General features: G+C 40.5%; 1 protein-coding gene across 2 annotated transcripts in view; it reads left to right on the forward strand.

Moving 5' to 3' along the window:
* Positions 1-3,116: 3,116 nt before the first annotated feature.
* lama5 (laminin, alpha 5) overlaps positions 3,117-26,749 on the forward strand; it is a 120,876-nt gene continuing 97,243 nt past the window's right edge. The window contains exons 1-2 of one of the 2 annotated variants that reach the window (XM_067593339.1): positions 3,117-3,777; positions 11,032-11,184. In XM_067593339.1, the coding sequence (XP_067449440.1) occupies positions 3,475-3,777; positions 11,032-11,184 (456 nt within the window). In that variant the 5' untranslated portion in view covers positions 3,117-3,474. The remainder of the gene's footprint in view (positions 3,778-11,031; positions 11,185-26,749) is intronic. The other variant, XM_067593338.1, reaches the window with a different exon arrangement.

Genomic DNA, 26,749 nt, shown 5'->3' on the forward strand with positions numbered 1-26,749 from the left:
AAGGTGCAGTGTGTAAAATTTAGCGGCATCTAGTGGAACAAAGTTGGCAGAAATTGAATATAATATTCACAAGTAGGTTTTAATTGGTCTATAGTCACCTGAAATAAGAATTGTTGTGTTTTCGTTAGCTTAGGATGAGCCCTTTATATCTACATAGGGAGCGAGTCCTCTTCCACATAGTCCGCCATGTTTCTACAGTAGCCCAGAATGGACAAACCAATCACTGGCTCTAGAGAGGACCTTTTGCATTTTTTGCGAGTTTTGTGGCCACCGCTGGTTCTCCTACACGCTTAGAAGGAGAGTGGGGGAGGGGAGGGGTATTCATTTGGTTGCAATCTGCAACCTCACCACTAGATGCCACTAAATCCTACACACTGGTCCTTTAAATAATCTTCTCTTTTTCATTCAGTTCCATATACACTTTGTTCTTGTTTAATATTACACGCTCTTACACAAGTTATGCATGTTTATACATTCTGTTTGTTAAAGATCCCCTCCAGACATGTTTTAAGACTTTTTTGTTATAAAAAAATACTCTGCTTTGAATGGGAATGTGTTTCTGATATTGTTATCACATCTCTGCACATTAAAATGATAAGACAATCCTTTGGTCTTTCTTTGCCTTTACACCTTCTCCTTCGTTAAAAAATCCATAATGTACGATTATGCAAATATTGTTCATTTTAAAAGTTTACCTGCTGGACACAAGATGTCTCCTACTTCACTGTGAAGTCCGTTCTCAGTGTTTGTGCACTGGAGGCTTCACGTTTCCACATCACACCTGTGTAAGTTGTATACTGGACCACGATTGGCCCCAAACTAGTTGTGATGTCATAAATCATGCTCGTAGGTTCACGTCCTAAACTCAGATTTAAGGTGAGAACAGAGAAACTTTCCTCCTTCACAGCAGATGAATGTGAAAACAACCTTCCAGTGTCAAACTCTGCACAGCGAAGCTCAAACATCTAGCTGAAGTAACAATAAGCAAAACACATTTTTGAGTGAGTGGAGGGAGACTTTAAGAAATGCGTCATCCTTTAAATTTCTCAGGTAGAAGTTTCTTGTGATGAAATTTTCAACAACCCCCAGAAAATGCGCCTGAACTTGTTGCATTGTGTTTGTTTCAGTTAAGATGTCAGTGAGTGAAAAGTGGAAAATGCCTCATTACTGATCTTGGTGCACTTGAGCTACCGTGGAGGAAAAACATGGAGGCCTGTGGTAAAGTCTTCGTTTGGCTGCTCATGGTCACCGAACAGCCTGGGAGCCTCTACACCCTTTAATCCATCCTTGATGAGGAAACATCCACCAAACAAGAAAGAAGTGCAACGTAAAAAAAAACGCTCTTGAGCGTTGCTTGAGTGATGAGTCGACCGAGTACTTTACTCTTGTTCAGCCGCAGCCTCCCTCACACATTTCTTACGCTGAAAGAGACAGATATATTGTAGAAAAAGAGAAAGAAGACTTATTCAGGAGGACGACAGCAACTCTCGAAGGGATTCAAACTGAAGACTGTTGAGTTAAAGACGATTATTCTGGTGTCTGTTTCTCAGCGGAAGAGGGTGACAGGAACTGTTTAGGGGTTTAAGAGAGCAAGTGTCAAGAAGGAATACTGAGTGGACACACTGTCTCTCTCTCTCTCGGTCTGTCTGTCTCTCTCTCTCACACACATACACACTTACATTGAGCTAAACGCTGACTGACAGCAGCAGCAGCAGCAGCAGGAGGACAAAAGTCTATACGGGACAGTCTGACAGCTCCCAGGGAGAGAGACAAGATTACAGAGGGACAGACAGTGAGAGGAGAACGGATTTATAAGCAAAGAAGAAGAATGACAGGCTGCTCGCCATCTCCTGGGGGTTAAGCAGACAAACACACACAGTCTCACACATTCACACACACGGAGGGACGTAATCTCTTAAACAAACTTTTACTGTGTCGTCGTGGTGATCCAAACCTCAAACTGTAAAAGTATTGTAAGTGTAATTGTACATGCAGGTTTTACCCCCCAGCTGATAGAAATAAACAGGCTAAATCACTCATATTTACTCGACAAAATAATCTTAACTCAAGGTCCTCTTACTAGCTTTTTGCAGAGCTTTCAAGAGTTTTCTCAGTTGTCATGGAGTTGATCCGGTTGTCATCATGTGACCTAAGTATTTAACTTTGGTGAGTTACTAACAGCTGGTCTGATGTACAACACATTTTGATACTTAGGTCTGCGAGATGTGGTTGAAAGCTCCAGAAAAAGCAACTTTAGGTAAGACTACTTTGTCAAACTTCTATTCTCAAGGTAAAAAAAATTAACTTTGATGCACAATATTTATTGTTATTGAGGTCATTATCATCAAAATAGATGTCAAACCAAACAATGTGTGTCTGAAGTTGCACGTCAGACTACAATGAATTTAGTTAATTACATGGATCTAATTAAAGCAGACATAGATGTTCACTTCTCAAACACATCCAACCCATTTGTTCGCTTTATATTTGTTTTTAAAATGCTTAAACGCTGTGAAATAACAGTTTTATATTCTGGATCTTCAAAGTGTAAAAGCAAGAAAAGTACAAAAAAGTAATAAGAAGTTATAAATCAAAGTTTCTGGTACCTCTGATCGCTGCATATTTCAGCTTCAAACCCTTCAAAATCTCTTTTCCTGTGTATTCTTGGAAATAGTCTGAGTGTGTGGCCGTCTGTGTGTGTGTGTTCAGCACCTGTCTGTGTGTTTTTATTTGTTTGTGTGTTTAAGAGACTCTAGAGTCATGATGCCTGTTTCTGTGTGTGTGTGTGTGTGTGTGTGTGTGTGTGTGTGTGTGTGTGTGTGTGTGTGTGTGTGTGTGTGTGTGTGTGGTTTCATTTCCCATTTGTTGTTTTGCTGCTCGGTAGGTTCACCGCAGGAAATGAATGTGAGATTAAAGAAAGAAACAAAAAAAATCACATTGTCTCTTTCTCCTTTATTGAAATATCCTGAATCTATGAACTTGGAAATATTGATCATTTCAAAATAAGTGCTGGACGCGAGATTTCTCCTACTTCCGTTCTCTAGTGTCAAACTCTGCACAGTGAGGCTCAAACAACAACAGACATTTTTTGAGAAGGGAAACATTAAAACATTGAGAAGAGAAGGATTTATAGTGTTTTGTTGGCATTTGTTAGTGGCTGTGCCCTCCTCCAACCACTGGGGACAGGATAACAGAGAGAAAGAGGGAGGAGGGTAACAGATAGAGTTGGAATAGGTGTCTGGTGCAACACAGAGTGGGAGAGAGAGAGGACAGAAACCTCGACGCACCGCTCTCCAAGGCTACAAACTACCTCCGCTTTCCTCTCTTTCTTTTATAGTTTGCATCACATTTCCCTCCAGATGCATATTTCCCATAGAAGTTAACGTCTCATCTCTCCTTACACCTCTGATTTATTTATCCCTCTAACTTTTTCTCTCGGACCGGATCGAAGTGGGGGAGACAGGTGGAGAGAGGATGGCGAGCGGACGGGCGCCGCTTGTTGCTGCGCTCTCCCCGGCTCAGCGCACCCAGACGCGGGTCGCGCTGCTGCTCTGGTCGCTGGTTGTGACCCGCTGCCACTTCGCGTCGGCTCAGGAGCTGCCGACCAACGGGGTTAACGGGTACAGCCTGCACCCGCCTTACTTCAACCTGGCCGAGGGCACTAAGATCACCGCCACGGCGACCTGCGGGGAGGACGACACCGGCAGGACCGTGCAGGACCTGTACTGCAAACTGGTCGGAGGCCCGGTATCCGGAGACCCGAGCCAGACCATCCAGGTGAGCAGGACAAAACTGATTACTGTTGTGTGTCAGTGACTGTAATCTACCTAGTATAGTTATAATATCCTATAAATCATGCGTAACCTAAGCTTCATCTCCCATAATGCAGTTATAGGCTCTAATAAAGTGCTACAGTATTTTTATAATGACACTATTTTGCATTTTGTTTCTCTTGTAGCGTTTTTATAATGCAATATTGTATGTATAATATTACAGTGAGGGCTTTAAAGTGTGTTTGGGATGCACATTAATGATTTTGTCATGTTTAATTGCAAATTGATCCCTTTAAAAGTTGTTATAATACACATTTAGTGTGACTTTGGTGCTCTTCATCACATTTTTATCTTTTTATAGTGCTCTTATACTAATCTTAGTGCATTCATATAGATTCAAAGTGTGATATACTGTGCCTCTATAGCTATCCAGCAGTATAAATTAACACTAAGGTTTGTTTTCCTTTAATATTTATAGGGATTTGTAATGAGCCTATAATGTCCTTATCATGTTTTAGTGCTTTTATGGATACAATATTTCAATATCAGGCTGCTATAAAGACTTCATCGTGTCAGATTTACATTTATAGTATCCTTCTAATATTTGCCATAGAAGCACTTCAGCTCATTTCTAAGAGTTTTTTTTATCACTAAACAGCAACTCTCTTCTCTTCTACCTCATGCAGATGCCAGTCTACACACTTGACTGCATTCAGAGTAGAAAGCTGAACAGAGGAGGTCAGCAGTGTGCATGAATCTCCCAAACCGCTCTGCCAAGTCATTATTTCATGCACTGCTTCCTTTGTAGGACTTGGCAAACGCTTTAACACAGGCCACTTATATAAGGACAGGCAACATTTCAATTTACGTTTGAAGTTTCCACGTCATGCGTTACATTTGTTTAATAGATGACTTTTTAATAGGATGATGAGCTTGTAAAGACCAACCAACAGTGGGGCCCATTGTGTGTTTGACAATTAAGCTTCCAGGTATCACTAGTTAACACTCAAAGGATTATTGCGGTTTCATGAGTTAACCATTAAAGCAACCCTCTGGGCGATAACATGGCTCAGAGGGTTGCTTTCTATTGCCTTCTCTCCCTCTGTCTCTCTCTCCCTCTCTCTGTCTTTCTCTCTCCCACCTGTTCCCCACATTCCTCGCGGTGACTGACCCGTGTCCTCCAATCAGACCATGTTTATCCGCTCTGTTACCGCGAGATTATCAAAACCCGAACGTTGCTTCCCCTGGTTGTGATGGGCATTTTCTAGATCCTGGTGTCTCTTTTAGCTCTTATGTTCCGTTTCTGTAAGTGAATTGAATGTGACAAAAGGGACTGTTGAACTGAACTGAACTGAAAAGTAATCAGATAAGGATGTAAAGTTGGTGATAAGAGGATAGATTGATCAATAGAGGGAGAGAATGAACAGCAAGCCTGAGATTAAAGCCAACACAAGACAAAAACATGTGCCTTCAGGGCTGTTTGGTTGTGTCAGTGAGAGGACCTTGAAGAAATATTTAACTCAAGAACTGCACAGAGAAAAGCTAATTCCACCTTAAATGGGAAAAAGAACAATTACAGTATATAGTTTACTGATAAGTAATTAAAGGTACTGTGGGGAGTTTTTCACCACTAGCTGTGTGAGTGGGTCCCTGTTTTATTTGTTCTAGTGGCTGAACTTAATGGCAGGAATGGTGTGACACACACACACACACACACACACACACACACACACACACACACACTATCCCGCTGATCTAGCAGGTGGATACTCAGCAAGAAATGCACCAATGCGCCAGAAAAGGGAGTGAAGAAAAAGACTGCTAGCAAGTAAACATGGATGTAAACAAAGCAGGTTGCAGAATTATTAAAGGAGTTGGTTTTGCAAATAATGTGTAAGGAAGGACCTTTCAACCCTCAGCTCAGCTGGTAAATTGGCCCTCTGCTGTTAAACGCCTTCTGAGATTCATTCTTCCCCAATGCAGAGGTGATCTTGACCACATTTTGCCCGCCTCAGCTCCTCGACACCGAGGAGGATTAGCCTGTACATTTTCTCATCAGAGTTTTCATTCAGTCTTTCTCTGCTCTGCCTCCTCACAGCGGTTCGGTCGGAGCGGAGAAGTCGGTGCGTAATTAGCTCAGGAAATCTCCGAAAATGAACCCATGAAATCTGGTCATTAGCTCGAGGAATGGTGCATTATGTGTCCAGGCTAAGAGGTTTAGCCCACTTTGCTTCGGCTATTGTGGCTTGGCCCACTTGTTGGGTTACAGCACCCCACTCGTCCCCGTCTCCCCCCCCCATCCCCCCCAACGATATACACACACACACTCGCAAAACCAGAAGACACACACTTTTCTGTGTCGAGGTTAATCCTGTTTTGATTTGACAGCAAGACACGAGAGTGTTTTTATTAATTAAAAACAGCAGGAGGAGGACCAGAGATTGGAATGTGTGTGTGTGTGTGTGTGTGTGTGTGTGTGTGTGAGTGTGAGTGAGAGAGAGAGAGAGAGAGAGAGAGAGAGAGAGAGAGAGAATAACTGAGAAAAAACGTGTTCTTAAACTTTTCTTAATCAACAAGCCAAACCAGAAGCTTATTTTCTGTACCTCGGGCTAAATCACATCATCACTGATTAACATGTACTTTTATTCATCTTCAACATGCTCAGCATCATTTTTAGCCACCGGTACACTCATTCCCCCCTAAGCATGAATGTTAATAACTTTGATCCTCTGACTTTTCATCAGGTCAATACTTTGGTTTATGACCAAATACCTTCAAAACTAATGACATTCCTATCAGCCTTAGCTGTACTTTGTGTTAAATGCTAATTAGTCATTTTTAGCATGCTAGCACGCTAAACTAAGATGGTGAACATGGTAAACATTACACCTGCTAAACATCAGTGTTTTAGGATTGTCAGTGGAGTAATTCTGCACATCAGTGGCCTCATATGGCAGCAAGAAATAAGTGTTGGACTTTATTACCCAGAAATCTTGTAACCTGACGCAAATAAACTACACTAACCTCTGTTTGCATACTGAAAACAATAAAAACATACCAGACTTTTCAACTTTTCAAAACTGAGTTGAAATCATAAATTTAAAGGTGAATTTTGGCACATTTTGAGTGCTATCAGAGAAGTTTAAAGCCGCAAAAGTGGCAACCAGTCATATCTGTTGAACATTACTGACTTAATTACCCAGAAATGCTTTAAGAAATATCAGTAATCTAGATTTCAACCTCCTGAGGGTTGAGGTGTGTCAGCTGTGAGTCCAGCTATGTGTGGACGATAAAGTTGATGTTTTTAGGAGACAGTTTTCAAGTTTGGGCATCTGTTGTGGGGTCAGGAGGATTTCTCTTAACTTAACTTTTGTTAAATGTCATGAAATACTGACATCATGTAAGCACAGGAAGAAGAGACAGACTGGAAGAGGAGGAGAGGTGCAAGAACAGAGGACAAGACAAACAAACGTAGAAGGAAAATTAGAAAGCGACTTAAAAGGATGTACGATAAAAGCCGAGGGTTATATTAAGAGAGATAAAAGATAGATTACATAAGATGGCAGGTGTTGCCGGAGTAACACACCGGCTCTGCCCTGAAGACATGGATTCCTCATTCAGAGAGACAGAGAGTTTTGCTTGAAAGAAAGAAACAGGAAAAGAGATGAAACGATTTGAAAGTGTGTGTAACACAGAGAGAGAGAGAGAGAGAGAGAGAGGAGAATGTGCTCCACGTGTTCATTTCCAGGTGGCCTTGTCACTGAGACTCTGGCTTTTCAAAGGGAGGAACAAGAGAGGAGTGAACGGGTGTAACAGAAAAAAAAAAAAAGAAAGAGCAAGATATACAGTGTGAAAGAGAGTTTGACAGTCAGGCAGAGATACAGAAGCAGACATCTCACTAACACATACCTGGGTAGGAAATCTGCTTTTTGTCAGTTATTTCAAACCAAACTTACACAGTTTTTAGATCAGAGAGGCGACTTCAAATGATGGTTTGTTACCTTCATTTCCCTGCATCCAGCTGCTGATCGGAGGTGATCTCCCTCCCTGTTGCTATGTTTTCAGAGCGATGTGAGCTGCTGTGTGGATGCAGATTTGACAGAAAACATGACAACAATCAATACTGAAGGAGATAATTAGTTGATTATTGATACAGAAACAAAAAAATTGGGGAAAGAGGAAAAGTAAATGACTACAGAGCCTCATAGATGTTGTTTAGGTGAATATTTTATAAATTATTACTCCAAATTAGTCATCCATGCTTTAAAATTGCTTAATTTGTTCCCTCAAATTAATAATGTGCCTGAATCTATTACTTCATGCTCTCAAATTAACTTAAATTCGTCAAGGAAAACTGCCACAATTTGAAGAACATCAATACATCTCAGTTAAGGATCAAATGAATCTTAGAGTGATAAAGTGGTAACGCAGTTCATTTGAGGGAATGAATTAAGCAAGAGCAAGAATTAAATAACTCAAAAGTGTAAATTACTGAGCTAAACTGACACACAAATTGCTAATTAGAGGAAATGATTTGTAATTTTAAGTGCTCAGATTGTTTTAAAGTGTCCGCTGACATTTACCAGGTCTGTTCAAGATCCACAGAAAATCTAAAGACAATGCCGCCTGCTCGGGTTGATTGACAGGTGATATCTGGGAAACGCAGAGAGGAAGTCGGGACAGGAGAAGGGGAGGGGGGGGGATATGGGGGGCAGATAGGGAGCAGTGACCTCTGACCCCAGTGACCTCCAGTGATAACATCTCCTAACCCAGGCTTTTGTTCAGGTCCACACTTGTTTAGTTTATGCTAATGCTTACATAGCCAGCGTTAGTTGGGCTAAACGCTCAGACAAGCAAACTGGATTAGCTGAGAATGAGGAGGCTTTAGAAAGCAAAGAGGTGGAAAGGCCACTTCAAGTGGACATGTTCACCTCTGCTTTTGCACCAACTATTAAAGCACACCATAGTGTTTTGGATTTTGTTTCCATATATGAATACTGGGCTTCCACAGGAATGCTCCCCAATTTCTTGCCACATTTCACTAAGGGCCAAATCCACAAAGAATGGATTGCACCCGCTAATAGACCCATGAATTGCGCAGCATTTGCACCCACAATCTGCCCCGTTTTAAGGTCCTATTCACAAAAAAGATTTATGGGCACAAACACACCCATAAAGTTTTGCAGCTGAGTGCAATTTACCCTTGTTTTGCATCTGATTGAGTAAGCAGAGCAGTTTCCAATGTTTCAGCACGCAGATTGGTCCATAATGAAAATTGCAGAGAGCACGAAAACCTCAAATTGTTTGTCTTTAATTAGCAGAAGTGCACACACAGAGCTCTCTACAATCACAAACCAACTTTCTTGTATTTTGCTTCTTTTACTTCTCTAGGATTTGGCATCTATAACATGATCTACTGACATATCCATCAGAATAGGCTACAGCTATTATTATGGCTCAGGCAGGTCTGAAACTTGTTAGATTAATGTCTGAATCTTACAATAAAGTTGTTCAGGTGTCACTGAATGTATCAGTACTGATGTTCTGTTTGATGCCCACGGTTGGCTGCAGCATCACGCAGCAGCTGAAATGATAAATACGTCTCCAAACTGAAGAAGAGGCTGCGCACATTAACGCACACGGCACAGCAGCAGTAACATCATTAACACTGGATCAGCCAGGATCTGATGGTTATTAATGTTCTGCTGCACATCTACAAAGATCAGCTGTTACACACAGATTCCAGGTTTATAGGATGTAATTGTTTGTAATAAAGCAGCCTCTTACTGCATGGATGAATCCTGAGCTCCGTCAGAGCTGTCAGGACATTTTTTTTATTTTTAAGTAGCTGAAAGTCCGAGATAAGCCTACCGACCCTCGTACCCACTTGATCCCCCCCTGACGTCTGACTGAAGATTTCACGCTTGATATCTATTCAGTATCATTCAAGCCTCACAAGCTTGAAGATTTGAAGACAGAGAGAGAGCGAGTGTGCGAGCCGTTAACTCCATCTATCTGAGCATTAGTGGTCTTTGTTAATTAGACTGTTTTTGCACCAACGCTTATTTGCATATAAAGGGGCCAATTTTGCACCAAATGTATGAATATTACCTAATTTACATACATGCAGATTGCACAGCTGCACCATGACACTATTTGCATGTGCTTTGTGACTGCAAAAGATGTGCAATCCTTTTGTGGATTTGGCCCTATGTGTATTGATAACTAACCACACTATGAAAATCAACAGGCACTTTAATCAGGTGTAAAAAAAAAGTAGAAACAATTTGGTTTTTCCAAAGTGACAGTTGCCCTCCAACTTTTTCTTTTTTTTACGGTTGATGGGTCTTTAAGTGCTGTTTGAAAAAACTTGTACGAAACAATTTAAATTGTAATAGCAAAATAGAATTAGACATTTCTTTTAGTGACATAAGCTATAGTCAAGTCATATGCCTCTGTCCCATATAGTCAAACCCTGGTGACAGTTTTGTATATAAGTCTGTGGACTGAGTTTAGCACAATACAGGCAGAGTGAGGAGGCACACTGATTGCAGAAAAACACTACAAGCGCACGAGTATTACTGTCAGAGTAACCTGAGCAGAGTCACCTTTCTGTTAGAAAATAAGAAACTTGACCCAGGTACCTTCAGGGACAAACAGGAAATCTCTTCTTTTCATAGATGTTTACTGTGACTCTGAAAAATGCTGCAGCCATTTTTGGTGACTATAGAGGCCTGGACTGTAACTTAAGTCTATAACCATGTAATCTGTCAAAGCGTCTCAGACCTTGTCGCAGGGATTTGGGAGATTACAGCAGATGTTTTCACCGATTAGTTCCTCATCTCCAGTTGAAAGTGTCCTGCCCAGTAGAACCACCTGGTGTATTGACTGATTGGTGTAGAAAGCTGCTGTTGAAATATCAAATCATCAAAGCATAATTCAAAAGGCGAAAACATCTTGGGCGTACTGTATGATATGGTGAATTGATTGATGAGAACAAATGCCCAAGATTAATTGTGAGGATGGTATATCACGCAGTCTGGATTTTGGTAGAAACAGCTGGAAAATGTACAGCAAGTCCATGTCAAGCAGGGAAGAAGCTTCTCTCATCTTTCGTGAGAAAGGCAACTTTGGGGGGAAAAAAATGGTTCCCACAAGGTCTCAAGGACAAACTCCTGCCCGTAAAGCACTCTTTTATGACTTCTGCAGCTTTATATACTCAACTGGGGATTAAAACTCGGATATGTCTTCTTCTCAGGGCCAGTACTGTGACATCTGCAGCCAGGGGGACAGCGATCGTGCCCATCCAATCACCAACGCCATCGACGGGACGGAGAGATGGTGGCAGAGCCCGCCGCTGTCACGCAGCACCGAGTACAACGAGGTGAACGTCACCCTGGACCTCGGACAGGTAGGACTCATTAGATATATATACACAGTATATACACTGAAACACATGTAGACATGGATGTTTGTTGTCATTTGATGGAGTACAGATCTACTCTCTTCCTTTCTCTCTACGGTATGTTCTGGAGTGTTTTTAGAGATTTCAGACTATTGTGAACATTAAAGCTGTCTGTAAGTTTGTAGGATGCTAGAAAGTTTGCAGTATATCACAGTGTTTTATGACGTTTCTGCAATATTCCCACAGAATTTAGAATTTTTTGGTTGTAGATGACAACATTTCTTAGATTCCTGACTATTTATAGTGGCAATTGTAAAAAAGTAGATAAAAGGAGGCTATCATAGTGCTTGGACAGTGTAATCTTTAGCTTTTTTCAAAACATTTTGTTGGATTCTAGGCTATCAGATAGTTTTTTCAGGTTGAAGACGGCAGATTCTCAACCATCATGTGGGGGCGACAAGGATGAAACGTGGGTGGGCAGTGTGGTATGGTTAACGGTTTCCTGGGATTTTGTCCTTTTTGAGATTATCATGTATTTCACAAAGCCTAAAAAGTGTCTTGTTACGCTGATGATGTGTTTTTGTTTCTAAGATTCTTGAACGTGTTGCTAAAGGTCATAATCGTCTTTAAAGACTCTGTCAGGATGCATACAAAAGTGTTCACATAACATTTAAAGTATGCTTTTCAAGTTTTCTAAAAAATCAGCTTGAGTACATTTGATGGAGTCTGTGAGCTCTGGTGCTTGGCTTTTACTCTCTGTCTAAAGTATGTTCTGTAGTGTTTTTAGAGATTTCAGACTATTGTGAACATTATAGCTGTCCATAAGTTTGTAGGATGCTAGAAGGTTTGCAGTATATCACAATGTTTTATGACATTTCTGGAATATTCCCACAGAATTTAGAATTTTTAAGTTATATTCTCTGGTTGTAGAGGACAGCATTTCTTAGATTCCTGACTATTTTTAGTGGCAAATTTAAAAAAGTAGATAAAAAGAGGCTATCATAGTGCTTGGACAGTGTAATCTTTAGCTTTTTTCAAAACATTTTGTTGGATTCTAGGCTGTCATAGTTTTTTCAGGTTGAAGACGGCAGATTCTCAACTATCATGTAGGGGCGAGAAGGATGAAATGTGGGTGGGCAGTGTGGTATGGTTTGCGGTTTCCTGGGATTTTGTCCTTTTTGAGATTATCATGTATTTCACAAAGCCTAAAAAGTGTCTTGTTACGCTGATGATGTGTTTTTGTTTCTAAGATTCTTGAACGTGTTGCTAAAGGTCATAATCGTCTTTGAAGACTCTGTCAGGATGCATACAAAAGTGTTCACATAACATTTAAAGTATGCCTTTCAAGTTTTCTAAAATTTCAGCTTGAGTACATTTCTACTCCCTTCTCATTGGTGCTATAAAGGGTAGTTTCCATATACCAGCCATAATCTGCGGTATAATCCAACATCACCATTAATCTCAAGTGTTTTATCAAAGTAGTGATAAAACTGATCGGATTTCAGCCAAAACGTCTGGTAGTAAAGTCACCCTCACCCTCGTTGGCTGCTGGTAGACTCTCATCCTGCTACTTATCTGTTATAAACCGTTCAACCTTGCCCACTGTTCGGCCCGCTAATTGGTTTAGTAGCTAACCTGAGTGATAAATCAGCCTCCAGTTTGAAAAATGGCTTCACTGTCGGTTGATTTAGAGCTGCTGTTCTTGGCAGGACGCTCTGTTTGTTCTAGTTTGTCTTGTAGTGAATCCATCGGAACGACACACACTTGCATATAAACCTGTATTCGCATACACAGGTACGCATTCAAGCACTCACACACAGAGCACACAGAAAGCTTCACTCTCTGTCCTCCTGTGCTCTTAAGTCAACCTTTTTGTGTTTTTGAACGTCGCTCTTCAACAACCTTTTATATGTTTCTGAATGTGGCTCTTTTGTGCCGGGCTCTCCTGCTCGAGTGCCTTCCTCATTCATCAGCGGAGAGACATTCGCTCAGTGTGTCCCTCTTCCATCTTTTCCCCCCTTTTTATCCTCACTCTCTACTTTTTTTTTTTCCCTTTCCTCTCTTTCTCTCTTGAGTTTGAAGGTCTCAATAGAGAGAAGCAGGGAGCTGTGACTGTCACTGCGTGTGTGTAGCGCTTGTAAAAGCTTTTATAAGCCTGTTTACCTCCTGACAGTAATAAAAAGAATGAATAAGAAGTCTGTCGAGAACAATATGAATACTATCAATGCCCAGCTGAGTTTGTTCTAATAATCATGTTGGCATTGAGTGGCTGGCGTGCTGTCAGCAAAATGAAGGTTGCTGCGACTTTTTTTTATTCATCTGCAGCGACTGTCTCCGTTTTTATTTGTTTTTTCCCCCTCTGTGCCATCTTAATGTGATGTATACAGTAAGAATTTGATAAAGTAGGAGATCAAATATGATGTATATATTAGGGCTGCAAGTCAATTGATAGAATCGCCAACTATTTTGATAATTGATTAATCATTTTGAGTCATTTTTTAAAGAAAAAATGCAAAACTTAAAATTCTCCTAAAATAAAAGGAATCTTTGGGTTGTTGACTGTTGATCAAGACAAAAAAAGACATTTGAGGTGCATCTTGGGCTTTGGAAAATACTTATTGACATTTATCACCATTTTTTGACATTTTATAGACCATAAAATGATTGACAGATTAATTGCAAATGAAAATAATCATTAGTTGCAGCCCCTAGTCTCTATTTTTTGTTTTTCAAATTGTACTTTTTGAAAACATCTGTTTCAATCCTCACATTTGAGAAGCTGTAACCAGTAAATTTCTTGCATTTTTTTATTTTAATTTTGTCAGCTAATCGTTGCATCTCTAAAACCAACATGTAGCAGCTACAGATGAGCTTAGATGTTGTTTTAACTATCTCCAGAGTGTCTCAGTATTGCAAAAGGACGCTTGACGCTGTCTCTTCAAAATGTTTACAATCTACATCACATCAAAAATGTTTACTGGGTGGCATCGACGCTAAACTTAAAGGAGAGAAAAAGAGAGAGAGAGAGAGAGAGAGTAGAGGAGGAGGGGGAGGGTCTGGAGTTACCAGGTTGCAGTTTAGTCTTGAAAGAATGTAGGTAGGCTAAGGGCAGGGTTTATGAGTGTATGTGTGTCAGTGACAAGGGTGCAGAGAGTGCGTTGAAGACCCCACCACACACACACACACACACACACACACCTAAACTGCCCCCCCCCCCCCCCCCTCCTCCTCCTCTACCTCTGCCTGAATGAAGGAGAAAGAGAGGAGGGAGAGATTGGAATGTCAGTTAACCTGTCTCAACCCGCAGAGGGGAAGGCTTGTTAAATTACCCCCAAGTCCTCCCCCCCTCTCTCTCTCTCTCTCTCTCTCTTTCTCTGTCATCCTGCAGCTTTGACACTGCTAGTAGCACTTTATTATTGTGTATCACCCACCATCTGTGAAGTACAGTAGTAATTTTCCCCTGCGAAAAAAGCCCTGCTTGACCAGTTTTACGTAAGATAGATTCAAAGGCTTTTTGGTATCAATTCTAGGGCTGCAACCACCAATTATTAATCTGCAGTTTATTATTTACTAGTATTAAACAATTAATCATTTTGTCTATGAAATGTCAGCATATAATGAAAATGCCTATTATTATAATTACTTTAAAGGGTCTGCTGGACCTCTTCCTGACACAGAAATCCTTTCCAGAGCTCGTCAAGGACAAGGAACATGTCACCCAGATGTGTTTTTAATAATTTCTGGACAACAACAGAGGTCTGTGGCACAAAGGAATAATAAGATATATCAAGCTTTGGATGTATACACATCGATATACATCAGGGATTTTACAATAACGGTTATACTGTGGCGGCTGTCCTTTTATTATCTCTGGGTCTGTTATAACATGGTAGCCAGTGTTGCAAATCAATAAGCAGGTTGTCATATTTGGCATTTTTGTTTCATGAACAGTATAAGATGTAATATATCTCAATATAAAAAGACACACACACACACACACACACACACACACACGCACACAGTGTCAGATACTCCCGATCTCTCTGTTCTTTTGGGACTTTGATTGAAACTCTCAGTGCTAACAGAAGTAAAGCGCATTAGTCTGTGAAGAAATGTGTGTGGTCGGTGAAGATTAAGATAAAAGACTAAATTCTTTGGGTGTGGAATTCAGTTGGCAGTAAATTCACTGTACAGTCACTATCAGTATCAGTATATCAGACATTACGGCAGCAGGTGTGTACCAAGCACAGACTGCACCCTCCAGCACTCAATATATTACACATATTTCACTGGAACCCGCAGGATGGGAAGTTGAGCATTTCAAAAGACCTTGGCACCTACTCATGAATCACTTCTACATCACTCTTTTTTTTGATCATCCTACAATCCCTTCTAATTCTCCCTCTTTTGTTTCTCCAATCTGTTTGGATCAAATACGATGAGTCAGATTTTTTAAATAAGGAACATCAGTTCCTCCCCCTCCTCTTCTTCTTCTCCCTCTTCTCTTTCTATATCTGTACCAGTCATTCAGCATATCTTTTTTACAGATAACAACCAGCCTAATATAGAGCATGTCTATCTCCTCTACCTTTCTGTCTTCTTTCTTCTGTTATCCCCTGGTGAAGGCATCTAAAAATGACCTTTGACAGCTCAACAGCAAAGTGTTTTTATTCCTCTGAATGCTAACCATTCACATTTTACTGAAGAAATGGTCCCTATTATAACAACTGATACTGAGATCTGTGGATTACCAAAGTAATCGGGACAATCGGCCTCATGCAAGAACTGATTGACAAGATTTGTCACATTTATCTGTTTTGAAATATTTTGAATTTTCTCTTTGGTAAGAACAAACACACAGGGAAAAACACTTGTTTGAATTATATTGTCAAATGTCAAAAATGTTACAGAAATTAAATGTATTGTATAAAATGAAAGGAATAAATTGGCATGTGCATGGCTTAGACAATGTTTTAGAACAATCCAGATGTTGTTAGGAGGAGTCTTTCCAGTGGAACTTACTCCATTGCATCCAACAGTGTGTCATTACCTGCTGTATAATATTCTCTCATATGTCTTTGTGACTGTTACCTCCCCTTGACTGGCTCCCATCATGTACCGCTTGGCTTTAACAAGTTGTGTTTTGGTATCTAACTTCATATCAGACCGTTCATTCTTTATTTACGCCACGATACTGATTCCTGATTCCTGACAGCAGACCTTGAAGCTCTGTGGTAGCATTTCAGTGAATGAAATTTGCCCGTAAGTCATGTAGAACAGGCAACCTTTCATAGCAAGTTAGTGCACTGATTATGCTAATGATCAAATGTGCACCTACTCAGAAGAAAGGTGTCATTCATTTAGGTGAAACTAAGCAATTTACATCAAGTTTGTGCAGTTATGAGGGTTTGCTGAATCTGACTTGAAATATTTTGTACGAGCAAACCTCATGAAAAATGTGAGAGATTTAGGTAAACAGTACAATAATGTTCTTGTGTGCAGCCCGTTGAATCTGGAGGAACAAGTTGCTGTTGAATTTTGTAATTTTTCAATGTTTTCAACAGCACAAACAAAATTCCTCCTACTGCTAACGCACTGGGGTGGCAGGAGAGACAGATATCTGAAAACCCATGTAGAGCTTATTTCACTCGTCTCAAGCCATTTTCACATATGAACTCGATGTTGTCTGGAGTTGCCCTTTCACACAAGTAGCACACGACAGGAGATTGTGTCAGACACCTTATCACCTACTGGAAATACTCTGTTTGGTTTAGGCGAGTGGTAGCACCTGGGATGCAAAAAATATGCTTCAGTTGTAATTCTGCATTTTTAAGCTTTTCGCCAGAAATAAAACAGGAAGTCCTCTCTCCCTTTAGCGCTAGCTTCACAGAGGAGTGTTCAGGCCCAGTCAAATCAATGCAGCTTAGCTGGCCTGAAACATCATCAACACACCCGCTCGCTCGCTGTGAAATCTTTGGGAATTACCTACTGTATTCACACATAGGCTCAGTCAGACATTACACGGACTTTGTACTAGGGAGATGGCAGGTTAAAGTCCGTTAATTGTGGGGTCTGATTGAGTTGGACATTTGAGTTCACTCATGCAGCTTCTCCAGACAGTGTCTGGAAACTTTCAGGGTTGCAGTGCATGTGTTTTATCTTTACCTGTAGTTGCCTCAGTCTTTGTTTGTTACTGTTTTATCTACACGCTTGGTGAGGCAGAGAAGGTGGAGGAGAAATGACAGCTTCCTGATGAACTGTGGCAAGAACATGAATCATCCAATGAGGTCATACCCAGTTCGACACAATTCACCACTGTCCTACATATATATATGTGTGTATATATAAGCTGTGTGATCTGAGCGTGTAACGTTAGTGTGTGTGTGTGCTTTCTCTCTGTGCACAGGTGTGTGTTTGCGTGCAGTTTCATTCCTCAGGTGTGTGATAGTGGAAGGATTCTGTAATCACAGGTGAAGAGGGGAGGGGAGGGGAGAGACGGAGGGGGAGGGGGGAATGTGAGATGGCATGAAGGAGTGATAAATATAGTACGATGGCAAGGTGAAACACAATTCCAAGGAAAAGGAGGCGGACAAGGAGGAGGAGGAGAGGAAGGAGGGCTAGAACATGGAATAGAGGAGGGAGGGAAGAAGGAAGAGGAAGGAGGGTGATGGCATGGAAAGAGGAGGAGGAGGAGAAGATGACATGAAAAGACCAGGGGATTTCTGTCTGTTTCAGCAGTGTATTATTAGAGTACAATATAGGCTTCAGTGTGTATGTGTGTGTGTGTGTGTGTGTGTGTGTGTGTGTGTGTGTGCATGTTCTTCAGGTGAGGTCTTCTCATTTCCATAATCCTCTGAGTCTCTGAGTAAAAGAAAAGGTCGTCTTGTTGTCAGAGTCTTCAGCCCTTCACAGTTGAATCGAGCTCTCTGCAGTTTCAGATTTGAAATGTTTTTTGTCTCATCTCAGCAGACACTTAAAGGGTCAGTTCATCTAAATTAAGGTGCAGAAAGCCGGCCATTCATAACTCAGGGTCATTTCAGCACGTATTTGCCTTCTTCGAGATAAAAAAATGTGTTGAAATGTAAGACAAATATTGCCAAAAGATTGCATTTGAGTCATGACTGTGCGGTTCTCTCCTCCTTTCTTTGACTTCTACCAGTGAGAGTAGATGTGCAACCAAATAAGAACCTCACTGCATGCAGATAGTTCAATTACATTACATTTAGTTGGCTGACACTTAAGTCCAAAGCGACTCACAATCCATTCATTCATTCATTCATTCTTTCAAACCACAGCAGCAAGAGCTTGATATCATCCAAAATTGGGAGTGTATCCCCTTTTAATTACACAATTAAAAGCGTGTTCAGTTCTACAGTACAAGTGTTTAGAGATTTTCTAGGTAATTAGACCTAAGTAAGTGCCAGCAAGGGTTGTTGAGATATAATCTGAAATGGTGGATTTTTAACCTGTGATGGAAAATGGGTAGTCCTCTGGGTGATTGTAGTATTTTTGTCTAATTTCAGCAGATACTTAAAGCGTCACTTCATCCAAATGAAGGAGCCATAAGCTGGACACTCATAACTCAAAAGTTATTTTAGTGCATATTTACCTTCTTCAGGATAAAATGGCTTAAACATAGGCCATATGTGCAGAAAAAGATTGAATTATGACCATGCAGCTTTCTGCTTTCCTACCCAGATTCCTCATAGTCGGCATCACCATGGTGTTGTCATTGGTGATGGACAGGTCTCAGTGAGGGGATCCCTTCCCCTAGAGGAACACAAGCTCAGTCTTGTCCAGGTTGAGCTTCAGGCGGTGCTTTGACATCCATGCTGAAATGTCAGCAAGGCAAGCGGTGATGTATGCCTCCACCTGAGTGTCACATGGGAGAGTGAGAAGAATAGCAGGGTGTCATCAGCATAGCGATGGTGGGAAAAGCCATGTGGGGGTATGTAGCCAGGTTTTGAGATATCCCATGGTGCTACCCCAATACAATGGAAGTGAATTGATTTTTTTTTCTTAATGAAATGACAATTTAAGCTTCAACTGCTTTTATTTGAACAATAAAAGCAGAGGTCTGTGTGTTATCCAGAGTAACTGTGATATTGTTTCAAGAAGGAAAACTAGCTTAAATGTAATTATCACCTTGTATCTCAAAACCTGCAGAAAAAAACCAAAGCTATCTCTTTGGAGAGATACCACAAGAGGTTAGAATAAATATTTATTTTGTAATTTGAATGAACTGACCTTTTAAATAGCCTTCAAAGTGGACTTAACCCCACAAATCTGAAGTAAACCAAACATGGCAACACAAAGATGGACTTCATTCGACGTTGGACGTGAGTTATTAAGGGATTTGAATGTTTCCCACTGTCACATGGCCTTAGTTTCCTGGTTAGTTGGCAGGTTTCCTCATAGGACAAACACAAACACTGACACACATACAGATACACACACCCACTTGCAGTGTTGAGGTTGCTCCATTGTTCACCGTGCATAACACTGAGAACAGTGCCAACTGCTCCCGATTGAATGCTTCCTGCTATTGATGTGGTTTGGACGTCAGAGCTACTTTTTAAGTGCCAACCAGCTCTGAGCTGCAGGGTCGAGGTTAGTGTGAGGTTTATATTTGGAAAATCCTGACAATTTCTAAGAAGCTTTTTGGGATTGTCAGATAGTTTTGGGTGTAATTGAGCAGCTGTGGGTGACCGTCACCTGTAGATTATGCATTTATTGGGGTTTTTACTTATTTTTCATGTCTACCTTTTCTTTTCTTCCTCCACCAGAAGAAGACTGTGCCACTGCTGTGCAACTTTTTATGGGACACATTCTCATTCTTTCTGTAACCTGACCAAAAAAACAAGCCAGCTTAGACAGATTTACAGTGTCGGGGAAAATTGTATACTAAGCATATCCTGACTTGTTTAAACAGATTCACAGTAGCATGAACACTGTAGCTTTGTTTGTTGCTTCAGTGTTTTTTTTTTCAGTCACTATTCACTAGTTATTTGCTCTCAAGCGAGCAAAGTCGTAAATCAATCAGTCTGTCATCTATCGCCTTTGAGTTGTGTTGAAGTGAAAATTAACAAAAGACATCACAAAGCGTTTGATCAGTTGGCCTTTGTTGGCACTAATGGTCTGAACTTCAGGAAGACACAAAATCAGCATGCATGTTTGAAAAATTGAAAAAAATCAACGGAAAGGCAACTGAAAGGAATTTACAAATATAAAAAATTTTAAAAAGTTGCAATTTATAACAGAGATTCCTGATATTTGTGTCTTTTAACATGAAATTGTGATATGACCCCCTAACACAAGGGTTTATGGGTATTAGGAGATTAATTTTACCATCTGATTACCAGCAGGCGCTCGTACACAGAAGACAGCATGGAACAAAGATGATTTTATCGATTAAAACATGACAGACATTAACATAATGTATTATCTTCTCTGCCCGCCTGTAGTCTGAGATCTCTTGTATGTGTGTGTGTGTGTGTGTGTTTTGTATTAGCACTGTATGAGGCTTGCAGATTACAATCAGTATATTCTCTGCCAATTTTGCTATTTTCGAGTAACAAGCAGGGGAAGCACACTCTCTACCCAGAGCCTGTGTGTGTGTGTGTGTGTGTTTTATTTATGGTTTGACTCTGTTCAGACAATTCCTGTTTGTTTTTTTCTAACACTCTTCAGGTGTGACGTCCTGTTTGTGTGTGTGTGTGTGTGTGTGCCAAGCAGACTTTAAAAAAAAAAAGATATCATGTTTTATTCACTGTAACGTCTCACGCTCCATTTTTTTCCCTTCCTGAAACCCTCACATCGTAATCGCACTTCGCATCTTTCCCTTCTCTCACTCTCTCCTCCGCTCTCTATTCATCTCTATCCAACTCTTTCCAGCCACAAAGAATCTTCTGTCAAGTGTTTGACCCGGTAATGATGAAGGACAGAGAAAAAGAGCGGATAAAGATAGATACGATGGACATCAAACATCTCTCTTCCATTCCTCTGTGTCACTGTTTTCTCCTCCCAGAATCCCTCTTTGTCACTCACTTTTTGGTTAGTGCGAGTACAACTAAAAAAAGCACTCAAGCTGTAGTTCACTATTAAAATTCCTCATTAATCATTTATAATTAATCTACATGCTGTTTAATCTCAAAGCCAGTCACAATACTTTGGAGTTCAGCAGCCTGCCACTAAACACTGCACTCTTCCATATTAGCATGGGATATCTGTGTGTCCCAGCTCTATATTATATGCTAATAATGTGAAGTTTACAAATATATTATGCTGTAACATTTTGCACTAACAAGGAATAATGCAAAGAGTGAATGCAATTATTATCATCAGTTATTTTCGACCACGAGGGTGAAAGGTCTCCAACACAAACTCGACAGGAAAGGAAGACAGGAACGAGTATTTAGCTTATCCAGCGGTTATAGCTCACTTGTTAGCAAATAGTCGCCTACCTACGCATTCAGCAGAAACAGAGAAACATGAACATCACATTGACGTTCTAGTCGTAGTCCACCTGTCGAATGTAAGGCTAGTATTTAATCGTCTTTTAGGTCTGGTTTGCTCTGCTGATTACTTTGAAAATGTTTGAATTTCTTTCAACAGTCTCTCATTTCTGCTTTTTGGAATTTTGCACTCAACATGTAGCATAGTACAGTTAGCTTGTGTATCGTTGTATGCCCGCTGTTTTATACAAAATAGCAGACCATAGTCTGAACTAAAAGTGGCTGAAAGCTGCAAAGAACTGCACAGTTGGGTGTTGATCCTCAGTGGGATCGGTAGTACTAGCAACCCTTTGACATAATCAGGAGCCATTTGATTACTATAACTTTTTTCCACTTCATGTAACTTTGTATTTTCTGTCCCCTTTCTCAGAGCTGTTGCACCATTGCTCACTTTTTTGTTGTCATTCAGCTGTGAGTAGCTGCTTTGTTGCATTTGAAATATACTTCATTTTGTAATTTTTCCAGTGTGAATGTGCTACATTGTCAGCCTTACAGATGCGTTATATGTTACCATCATTATCAAGTCTTCAGAAAAGTGACGTAATTTATGTGTGTGTGCACTTTCATTCTTTCCTTTCTTTCTCTTTCTGTTACAGCATTTTCCATAATGACTCAGTTAACCACACGTTTTAGTCACATTTTATAATAGTGGCCCTCTTTCTATGTCTTAGTTTAGACTTTGGCTGTCATTTTGAGCTCTAACAGTTGCACTCATTCATTCATCCGTTCTCTTTAGTCACTCTTATTTCTGTCACCATCTTCTGATCATTCCTCATCTTCCCGTCCCCCCCCCCCCCATCTGTCCCTCTCATTTAGGGTTAAACGTTGCCTCTGAAACTGCGTCCTCTCACACAAACACACAAACACTGACACACAGTGCACATTTTTCTGTCATTCATTATGTGTACTGAGCAGGAAAATGAGCAAAGAGAGGGAGGAAAAAAGAGGTGGGAGAGAGAGAGAGAAATCTGACCTTAATAGGAGTGATTCAGCTTTGAGTGAACAGAGAGAAAGAGGAAGAAGGGATAAAGTTGATGTCACAAATGGAGGGAGTTCAAAAAGAAAAAGAGAGTGAAGATGGAGGGGAAGGCTGGCAGTCTGAAATAGTTGGCTCCTATTCCAGAGGTCTTTTTTTTTTTAGTCCTTAGCTGTCTGCTTCTGTATGTTGTTGTAGCTGATATCAGGGTGTGTTGATGTTGGCAGGTTAACACACCCTCACTTTTAGCTTCAGTTTGGTATTTTGACAAATTAAGATAAATGTAGCGTCACAGTTTTTTCTCTCTTTCTCTCTTATTCTGTTCTCTCTCTGTTGGAGCTACTTAAAATAAGATGAATAAATAAGATATTTTAAGTGTCTGACATAAAACATGATGCATTTTACCGACACTTGAATTCCACTTTAGTTTGCTGAAATATGTGAAACAATATTGATGTACTATTTTTGTCTGTGCCTTTGTTTGGAGATCACTAATGTTGTAGATTTTCTAGGGTTTTTTTTTTTTAGCCATTAACCAGTGCAGCGAGGTGACTCATTGACGTGTTTTTAATAGTTTTTACACAACAGAGGCACATATGGCACAGAGGAATATCAGGCTTTGGATACACACACAGTACTTGTAAGTAGGACAAGTTCATTGTTGGTCACCAGCCGTGTCCTTGATGGTTAAGGTTAGTATTAGGTTAGGGTTAGGGTAAAGGTTAGGGTTAGGGTTAGAATTAGGGTTAGGATTAGGGTTAGGGTTAGGGTTAGGGTTAGGGCCAGGGTTAGGATTAGGATTAAGGTTAGGATTAGGGCCAGGGTTAGGGTTAGGGCCAGGGTTAGGGTTAGGGTTAGGGTTAGGGTTAGGATTAGGGTTAGGGTAAAGGTTGGGGGGTATTGTTGTATTGGTTAGAGGCAAGAGATGGCATTATGTCAATAAGGGTCCTTACAACTATAGAGAGACAAATGTGTGTGTGTGTGTGTGTGTGTGTGTGTGTGGCTCCCTCGTTATGCGTGATATCTGTTCTAACCTGTTGATCTGTCACGGTCAGTCTGTCAAAGGTCATTGTCAGGCTCTTTACTTTTTAACTTCCTGCCGCTTTGAACTCCTTGACCACTCCCAGTGTCTCACATGCACATGGTTTTTCTTTTTCCTTCAAATGTATCCTCTTATGCTCTGTCTCTCTTATCCGTTGGTTGCCCTGTTCACCTTGTCAAGAAGAACTTATCTTCTCACCATAAATCTCTCTATATCGTCCTCATTTTCTCTTTCTTCCACTGATCGCTGTACCTGCCTGGTCTTGATTTCTTTACTTTTTCTGCCACTTTTCTGCCTGTCTTTCCTTTCTGGTCTTTATTTTTACCACCCATCCATCTCCTCTGTCAACCTCTCTCCTTCCATCCTCCTCCTTCCATCTCTTCTTCCCTTCAGCTCTGTGTTATCACTGAGACAAACGGCCTCAGCTTCCTCCTTTCCTGCTACTGGAGGGCAAAGAGGGGAAGACAGATAAACTAAGAGACTTACAGCCTGAAAGAATTATGGAGATGGATGGAGTCACATGGAAAAATGAACTGCAGTGATGGAAGGAGGTAGAAATGAATCGGTAGAACACTGGCTCTACTCCAAAATCAGGCTGATGGTGTAAATGTTTGAAAAGCCGTAGAATAGTCTGACTGAAGATGAGAGCAGGGACAATTGGCACTGGTCTTCTTATGTAACTTTTCCATTAGTCTCATTATATACAAAGACTTCCAGAAATATAGATGTACTTATCTGTTAAAGTTTGCATGATGATGCAGTTGACAAGGTCGTCCTGGGTGGTGCCGAATCGATTAGTCGAAAGTCATTTATCAAGCAAAAATTGCCAAACCTGATTAGCTGAATATCTTTGATTGGACAAAACTATGTGAAGTGATTCCAAGTGACACTTTTTAATATTTACTGACATTAAATGTTTAATCAGTAAACCAAAAAATGATCAACAATAGTTGTAGCACTATTTTATATAATTGTAAATTGAATGTAAATTGGGTTTTGGACTGTTTTGGATGTTTCCTTGGGTTCTAGGAGGTAGTGATGGGCATTTTTCACCATTTCCTGACAAATAATTCTGCACAATGTTAGAAAATAGTCAAAAATGCTCATCACAATTTCTTCGAGCCCTAGATGAGGTCTTCAAATGTCTTTATTTTGTACGACTAACAGTTTAAAATCCAAACATATTCAATTTACTATCACATAAGCCAAAGAAAAGCAACAAATCCTCAAGATTGAGAAGCTGAAACCAATGAATGTTTGACATTTTTACTGGAAAAATGACTTGACTGATAGATTGGTGATCAAATCAATTTTCCCAGCTGTAAATGTGTTCCTGATGTGATTAAATGTGGCTCTTTAGTGATTGGTTTTCAGTGCTTCTTCAATACATTTGGGTACATTTGTGTCCATTTTCACAGCTGTCAACTTGTGATTCAATCCCACAAGACATATTTTAGCGCTTGGCAAGAACAGGACCTTTCGTGATAGGCAAAAGGCACAAGCTCTCCGCAATCTGGTTCGTACATGTTGACTCTTTTTCTCCAAGCAGAGCGACCCAAAGCGTCTATTCGGCTCAGTCCCTTTGTCCCGCCGTGTTTGCTCACCCTCACAACCTCCTTTTATGCAGCAGTGGTCCTGAATCCCTCCCAATGACTTAGCATTCAGTAGACTTGTCAATGGGCCCTTTATCACACCATTGTGTCAGTGAGAGTGTTTGGCCCATTCAGTAAGACTGCAGAGAACAAACATGAAGGAAACAGTTGGTCGTGAATGGCTGGTGAAGTGTCTTAGATCCTTAACAGAGAGACGCAGGAAATGGGATTCAATGGGGAATTAATTAAAAAGAGAGAGATTAGATTGGTTAATCTTTCACTTGAGGAGCATTTCACGTATTGTTCTCATGTATTTACCTGCAAACATAATATACATCTTGTATTTCTGATTGGGTTTTATTTATTCTCTGTAGGGTAGGGATGTATGGTCTTTCCAAGGACAAGTACAAGAACACATGAATGCATTCATGTGACACACAGATTGAGTTGTCAGTAGGTCAGTGGTTGGTATTCAAAGGATGTTTAATTTTTTCAAGTTAGGTCTGAGCCGTTGACACACAGGACAAAGCTGTATCAGCCTCAAAAACACAACCTGGTTGAGGTGGAAATCAAGATGGAGAAGTTTAGATTGTTGTTGTTAACTTGACTTGGGCTGATGTCTTCAGTGACCAATTCCAACATCAGATCTACACATTTAAAAATCACCTACTGTGTCGTCATGAAAATAAAACTAATCAGGGAAATTATTACTGTTGTTGGCAAATCTAAGACTGAAGGGAAAAAATGATGCACAATGATGAGCAGGAACTAGTGAAGAGAGCTTGTTTAGCTTTTTTGGTCTTTATTGGATAGTTGATGGTGATGAGACAGACAGGAAATGAGGGGAGACGGGGAAAAACCTCCATCCAGCTTTCGTTTTTTCAACTTCTCTCTGTTATGTTTCGGATGTTGGATGTTTCAGCTCACTGAACCAAGACTAAATTTCTTGGTAAATTTTCTCATTGCGGTTCGCCGTCTCAAATTCCTGCTGGATGTCGTCCTCAGCAAAAAAGGCCTAACAAAGCCTGGACATCATCATCATTCGATCTATCGTCACATCTCTTCTGTAGCAGCGCAATGAACTAAAACCAAACAGACTTGTTTTTTGATCAATCAGACCAATCAGAAACGCTCAGTGCTGCAAGCTCCACCCTGTTCCTGTACTTTTGGAGAGTACCAACCCCCAAGGATGTACTTTTATGGGGGTTGAACAATCTCCCAAGAACTTCGTTTAGATCCTGGTTCCACCGGCAGCTACAAAGATAAAAGACCTGAGGTCTTCAAAAGGTTCTTACAGCTGAAACAGGGCTTTGTTGTATCTTGTGAGCCAGCAAGCTAGTCACAAATAAGTCCAAGGATCAACTGGGTTTTGTTGAAAGTTGTCATAGTGGTAGAAGCTGGCAACTTTAGTATGAAGATGAGACTCCTACGAAACATAAATAGATAA

Source organism: Thunnus thynnus, chromosome 6 (assembly GCF_963924715.1).
Source record: "Thunnus thynnus chromosome 6, fThuThy2.1, whole genome shotgun sequence".
NCBI lineage: Eukaryota > Metazoa > Chordata > Actinopteri > Scombriformes > Scombridae > Thunnus > Thunnus thynnus.